General features: G+C 38.0%; 1 protein-coding gene across 2 annotated transcripts; it reads right to left on the reverse strand.

The window, feature by feature from the left end:
• Positions 1-600: 600 nt before the first annotated feature.
• LOC107822217 (KH domain-containing protein At4g18375) lies at positions 601-6,811 on the reverse strand. 2 transcript variants are annotated; one of them, XM_016648746.2, is made up of 8 exons: positions 6,645-6,793; positions 5,256-5,851; positions 4,355-4,783; positions 4,003-4,260; positions 3,109-3,372; positions 2,851-2,963; positions 2,424-2,492; positions 601-1,651 (listed from the first exon to the last, which is right to left on the reverse strand). In XM_016648746.2, exons 2-7 carry the CDS (start codon positions 5,829-5,831, stop codon positions 2,444-2,446), a joined length of 1,689 nt encoding a protein of 562 aa, XP_016504232.2. In that variant the 5' UTR covers positions 5,832-5,851; positions 6,645-6,793; the 3' UTR covers positions 601-1,651; positions 2,424-2,443. The 2 variants fall into 2 exon arrangements, with proteins under 2 accessions (XP_016504232.2, XP_016504226.2); XM_016648740.2 differs by lacking the exon at positions 601-1,651 and adding an exon at positions 1,763-2,244 and having other exon boundaries at positions 6,645-6,811.
• Positions 6,812-7,071: the final 260 nt, after the last annotated feature.

Here is a 7,071-nt window from a genome sequence, read left to right on the forward strand (position 1 = left end):
TATAGTTCTTTATCTTTACATTCTAGTTTGATTGGTAGTTTTCTTTTGTTAAGTGTAAGAATCCATTTCGTATTAAAAATAATATATTTTTAATTGAGTCCTTAAATTATTCATCACTATTTGATTCAATTATCATCAATATATCTTGGTAAATAATAGATTTCTCAAAGGGCAATTGATTTGATAGTGTTACGTTGAAAATGTGGTCTCCAAAATATATGTTTGTTAGTGTATGTCTTATATTTAAGAAAAAACCGATAAATAACCGAAAAAACCGACATAAACCGAATCAAGAAAAAACCGACTTAATTGATTTGGTTTGATTCTAATATTTGAAAAACCGACTTACTTGGTTTGATTTCTTTTTAAGGAAAAACCAATCCAAACCGAACCATGAACACCCCTACTCCCACATCTCGTTCTTCAATAACCAACGTGTAGGTAATTAACATTTACGCAATTACGTCTATTTCTGAAAATGAAGTAATAACTTGCCTAACCACGGAGGTTTAACTTCTGACGTGGATAATGCGCTCTAATTAGATATTGTTGTCATTTGGCCTCCAGCGGAAACAAAAACTCCGAATCCAAGGCAACATATTACCATCCAAAAGGTTGTATTACAAATACCTAATGAATACATCAAACATATCAAAATATATATATAAAAAAAACATCTACAACCCTAAGAAACAACTGGATCATATGAGGGGTAATTTACCGCACCTGTTGTAATTCCAGTCAATAATCAAGCGAGTCGACTGTGTCTAGAACAAGTTCCAACTGTGATGTCCACCAGGGGGCTTTTAAAGAACTGTGTGTTGGTGTGTGTGTTTGGTTGTGTGTGTGGGGGGGGGGGGGGGAAGAAAGATAACACATACAAATTATATAGAACTCTATATTCTATGCAATAGGAGAGCAACTTCTAACTTCGCATGATTAGTTGTAGGAAATCAATCTCCTACTAAAGCCTCAACTTGGTGCACGTACTTATATGAGATCAACTCAACTCACGATCGACTTCTCACACTCCATGATTGATTGTCTTTGTAAACAAGTATCCTCCCATATCATTCAACCACCCTTCTTCAAGACATAGCCAACCCTCCAACTCAAACCCCACCACTCTCAAGAAGAAAGGACAAACAATGGAGCATTGCATGATAGGAGCAATAATAAAGGCATCAGCAAATGAAGCATACTAACTGTATCCAAAAACAGTATGAAAGAGAACAAAGAAGAGATGGTTTAACTTCAGATGGGAGCAGACACTTTTGAAACAACATTAGCGTCAAACAAATGCAGAGAAAATATGAGTACCTACTTTTGCATACATGAGTAAATTCCACCAAACATGCTGATTCATTGCAATAATATCAGCGCTTGCACATAAATCATATAACAAAAGTAAGCATGCATAAAAAAGAATATTGAGACTTACCATCAGATATATACCTGCTTCAGTTAATTCCAACCAGTACTCCCAAAAGCTATCAGATTCCACATTGATTGGCAGTGAATATCACTGTGTTTTAGCATTACTGATACATATAGCACTACTAATCACAGCAATGAAGATCCAGTGTCTACAGAGAACTGCAGGCACCCATGTAGCTTAAGCTGTATGCACATTCCATAGCCACGACATCCTCTTCAGAAGAGCAATCTACTTTTAGCAAGATATTTTTTGCCAATAAATTGACAAGGACACATAGGAAATCATGATTGAATATTATCACATATAATGAAGAAACATGTAGGCTTTCTAGTAACGTAGCAATACTTTTGAAGATATTGTGAAAGGGCACATGTCCCAACATTGCATCATAATCAAAACGAGAACACTTAGAAATCTCCACCAGGTCTAGCATCTAGAGCATCAAATAGGAAAATCCAACTAACAGTAGATTCATACAAATAACAATAAACTGAAAACAAGACAACAGGACACATGGCCGAGATTTGACAGTTAAATTCATCTATAGTACAACTACAAATGGGAATAAAGGATGAGGCCGCAGGCTACACAGGTTCTTGGAAGCACAAGAGTTTGATCTCGGAAATATATGGTGTCAGGTCTTGGCAAATTTTGATAGTAGGTAAGATCTTCGGACATGGTCCTCCTAAGGAAAACATCAAGGTAGGCAATGGATTTCGATATCCGCATTCATCTGGTCATCTGGTTTAGGCATGAGGCTTCATCAAAGGTGACAGTAGGCTGGCTTCAGGCTTCAGATATCTCGGCTGTTTGTAGCGAGGGAAAGGAAACAAAGGGAAAAGAATATCATTAGTTTCATAATTGGAAAATAGGTTAGGTCATCATACCAAACTGTGTATTACTTTTGTATGAGCCGGGCTAGGTATATAAAACCAGCTACTCAAATTAAAAATTCAATGCAATAGAGCCAAAATTCATGGGCTACCTGTGGTCCTGTTACAAGCTCTAATAACCATAACTTTTTCTCCGGGAGGCAGAGTTTTGCCTTGATGACCTGGTAACATAAACTTAACATAATGAATAAGGATTGGAGAAGCAACTTTGAATTCTTTAGAGCAGTTGAAAGTAGACGAGCTAAATAAGAAATCCTCTGCAACAAAGGGCAGAACAAACTCACCAACCGCAAGTTCTAACCACAATGACATTAGGTCAGACGTAAACATGCATGATCCAAATATATGGTCAAAACATTTAGCTTCTTGAAAAGCATACAATTCAAGAAATAATGAAACTACGATCTTGTGCTTGTTTTTCTTTCAAGAAATTCTAGAGGCAGCATGATAACAGTATCACCATTACATAGGAAACCAAACCTACTCAAAACTGGCGAAGGGAAGGCAAGAAGAACTCACCCAGATCCACTGGAACGCCCATATCCTTCTTTTGGATAAGCAGGGGAATATCCTTCTTTTGGATAAGCAGGAGAATATCCTTCATATGCCCCATACCCTATACTACTACTACTCTGCAAATGGAATTAGAAATTAATAACAAAAGCTGCACCGCAAAAGTAGTAGAAAGCTAGCTGAAAGAAACAAATGACAGAACTTCTGGAGAACACTGAAACTCCCAAAAACTCCTTTGTACTAATCAATGAAACAAAGCTTTACCTGGAGAGTACCATAACTTCCAAAACCATCAGCATGTGGAAGATCACTAGTACCACCATACCCAGTTGGGTAGGAATGTTCACGGGCATGTCTCCTAGTATCTCTGTTTTCATATTTCAATGTATCTGAATCCGTTGACATGGGGAGGTAGGGAAGAACTGGCACGAAGGCAGACATGGGCCCCTCTTTTTCAAAAAGATTTGCCCTTAAACGTGAAGTTACTTGTACGAGTGCATCCTTTGCCACGTCAAGATCTCCTGATATCTGATGAATGTTGGAAGTATATAACTAGGTTCAGTTAAGAAAAATGAAAAGCAATATGGTCCTTAGAGTAAGTTAATCAAAGCAAAATAACAAGCACAAAGAAAGAAGCTCCTAAATAAATTACAGAAAACGAGGAGAATAAGTATAATAATATAGACAGGAATAATAAGAAAGAAAAGAACTACTAGAAGAAAAAAAAAATGTTTGCATCAGCATCCTTATCTTTTCACATTGGCATGATCTTTCCGCCTCTTTTTTCCCCTTTTGGAGGGTTTAATTTTGTGGAACAGCAGGTAGAACACAGCAGTGGGAAAAACAAACAGGGGAAAAGACGCATCCTCTGAAACAATAGTTCCATTCATGCCAGACCCCTTTCCCCAAAACTAATCGTGAACATAAATGGATCAAAGGCAATCTATGGCTATCAAAGATGTCCGACATGTACATCAAAATCCCATCATTCTTTTTTTTTGTGATGATCAAAGACGCCTCATTCATATTGTATATTCATACTCCAGTAGCTGGTTTTACAAGAGGGAGGGGAAATCACTGACCTTTTTTCCTTTTAATCAGTGGGGGATATCCTTACATATTCAAAATACCCAATTAGCATTAACAATGAATAATTACCTGTACCATCTCCTCATCTTCAGCTGCAACCTTCGGAAGGTCTTCCTTCGAGAGAATACGAATATTAGCTTTCGTGATTTTCCTCATCTCATTAATTATGGATCCTCCTTTCCCAATAAGACAGCCAATTCGAGATGCTGGAACCAGCAACCTTGTGGTGTATGATATAAGACCTGAATCCCGTTCCACTTCCTCACGGCACCTTGGTTGCAAGCGCAATGCTGCTTCAATTGTGGGAGAATATGTGTCCTCAAAAAACTAGACAAAGCATAAAAATACATCTTTACTAAGTGGACAAAGATCCTCAAGTTGCATATTCTGATGGACATCCATTTAAAGAGAAAACATTTACCTCTTTTGCGGAAATAGAAATCACACAATTGTCACCTTCAGTATTAGAACTATTAACCTTGATCACTGCACCAGATTCTTGTCTAATTTGGTTTATTATGACACCACCTTTGCCAATAACACCTCCGATATTTGCAGATGGACACACTAAACGAAGAGAAAATTCCTTTGAAGATGATTCATCCCTTGGAGCTGAGTAGAAAGACCTCGACCAGTCACCACTCTCCCCTTTGTAACCCCCATACGGCCCCACTAGTGGAGCTATTCCCACTATTGGAGCACCACCAGCAGGAGCTATAAGTGAACTGCTCGATGAGTAGACATTTGGTGCATCGGAGGCTAGCATGTGTTGAGAACGGGATGGATTATTGTGAAGACGAGTTGCAATTTCATAGAGAGCCTTCCTCACTACAGCAACTTCACCAGATATCTAAAACCAAGTAACCAACAACCACATGAGCAGTGACATTATTTCAGCTAAACTTATTTTTAAATTCCCATGGTAAGAGCAGTAGGATAGAAAATTGAGTCCCAGCATGATCAACAGACGACTACTAAGAAAATTGGCCATACATTTATAACTAAAGAAACCGAGCCATCCAAATATATGTCTGTGTAACAGTGCAACTTGGGCAGTCATAAATAAATTTCAAGAGGTGGAGCGAAACAGAAGTGCAGTATGATTAATCCCTTTATATATTTATAAATCAGACAGTCAACCAAGTTGTAAACAGAAGATCCCCAAAGTAAGTAGGCTGAAATGTGATAGCCAGCAAGTTCAAGCATGAAGAATGAGCACTTAATCAAACTTACTAACCAAGAAAAAAATTTGAAATAACACTGCGAGTTCGCAGGTACAGAGGCAACACAAGTGGAGAGATGGGAAGGTGATCCCGCATTACCTGCACAAGTTCATCTGAGCTCAATGCGCATGCAGGCAAATGCTTATCTTTCAAAATACGAATCTGCGCACCAGTTTCACTTCGAATGTCCTGAACTATCTGTCCCCCTTTCCCGATAATACATCCAACCTGATCTGAAGGTACTAGAAGCTTAACAGTAACCTGTGGTGCTTCCTCAGAGTCCTCGTCCATAGTGTCATCATTAACAATTTTATCATATACTCTGAAAAGGGCATCCTGAGATGGACAAACACGATCTTCAGTGCCATCAAACTCATTTGTTTCTTCACTTGAGCTGTAGATGGTGACAACGCGTTCATCACAGTCAGGTACTGTCTCTCCAATTCTGATTTTTGATTTAGTGTCCACCCTTAATTGTTTAACAATTTCCCCTCCTTTACCTATGATACTGCCAATCTTCTTTATTGGGCACAAGTACCGGTATACTGTATCATCCGGGCCAATAGAGAAAGGATCCTTATCGTTTCTAGTACTTCTCCTTTTATTTCCCCCATTTTCATTATAGTCTGACTGAGAATGAGACCGCTTCCCATAGCTATCCCGTCGACCAGCCATTACAAAATATGGACAAAACACTGTTTATCATTGAAAAATTGCAATCAGAAGTCATAAATCCATAAAGAGTAAATCCAATTACTAAAACTTGTAACAATTCAGATAGAAAATAGTCTCACATCAGCACAAGTACCCATAACCTTGTCCCAACCCAACCTAAGAAACAAGAATAGGTGAAAGAAACAAAAATTAAAAGCTTGGAGATACAATTAAGCTGCTTATCGGAAAAGTATACGTTCAGTCAACTTTCATTGAGTTTCATGCCATATTCCCTCAAATACTCAGCATGTTGCCCTGATACAACATGCTCAATACATTCTACATCAGCAGGATTTCCTAGAGATTCTGATAGCAACAAAACATTAAACTTGGATGCATGTGACAACAGTTCCTGGTAGACTAAACACTATTCCTCACGGATCCATAAAGACGCGCAAGCAAATATTACATAGTGTCTGAGCCTATACACAAGTGACCAATTCATGAACTCTCAAAAGCACTGTCAATTCTAGAAATTTCTCTTTTCTTTAATTATTAATTGTGTTAAAACAAACACACATAATACACTTATCAAACTACATTAAAGAACAAAGAGCACAGATCCGCGAAGAAACATAGATCTGAAAATCAAAGATTTATGGAACTACAATAACTACACCTCAATCTTAAATAGTTAGAGTCAGATCCTAGTATCCATTTGGAGATCCATTCATATCAATAAGAGATGTAATAGCCTAACAGTACAAGATTTGTGTACAAGAGAAAAGGAATGCGAAATTTGCATAATAACATAGAGAATATAACTGAAAATACCTCGGGAGTAAACTGCTAAGGGATACGAATCTAGCGAACAGAAGGTAGAGATTACTGTGTGTGTTTTTGTGTGGGTGTGCGTGTTGATAAATATCTAGGGTTTTTGACCCCGCCTCGTCGTGCTGCAGTAAGGCCTTCTATTTTTATCCAACCGGCCACGTACACCGTTGTGTGTTGTTTATCTGGTGGAATTTTTTCGGGCATCTATACCCGCTTTTTGTATCACATTTTAACTTATGCCCGTTTTGTAAAAAAAATTGCAAACGTACCCACTTTTTTGCATAACTTCAGCATACGGGGCTGAAGTAGCAAAGGCAATCACGCAAAACTTCAGCATTCTAGTAGCCGGACCTAAAGTTCAGCTCTAGAGCTAAAGTTTTTGTTTGTAAGCTTCAGCTCTAGAGCTAAAGTTTTTGTGTTGTAACTG

Source organism: Nicotiana tabacum, chromosome 3, assembly GCF_000715075.1.
Source record: "Nicotiana tabacum cultivar K326 chromosome 3, ASM71507v2, whole genome shotgun sequence".
In the NCBI taxonomy this organism is placed as follows: Eukaryota; Viridiplantae; Streptophyta; class Magnoliopsida; order Solanales; family Solanaceae; genus Nicotiana; species Nicotiana tabacum.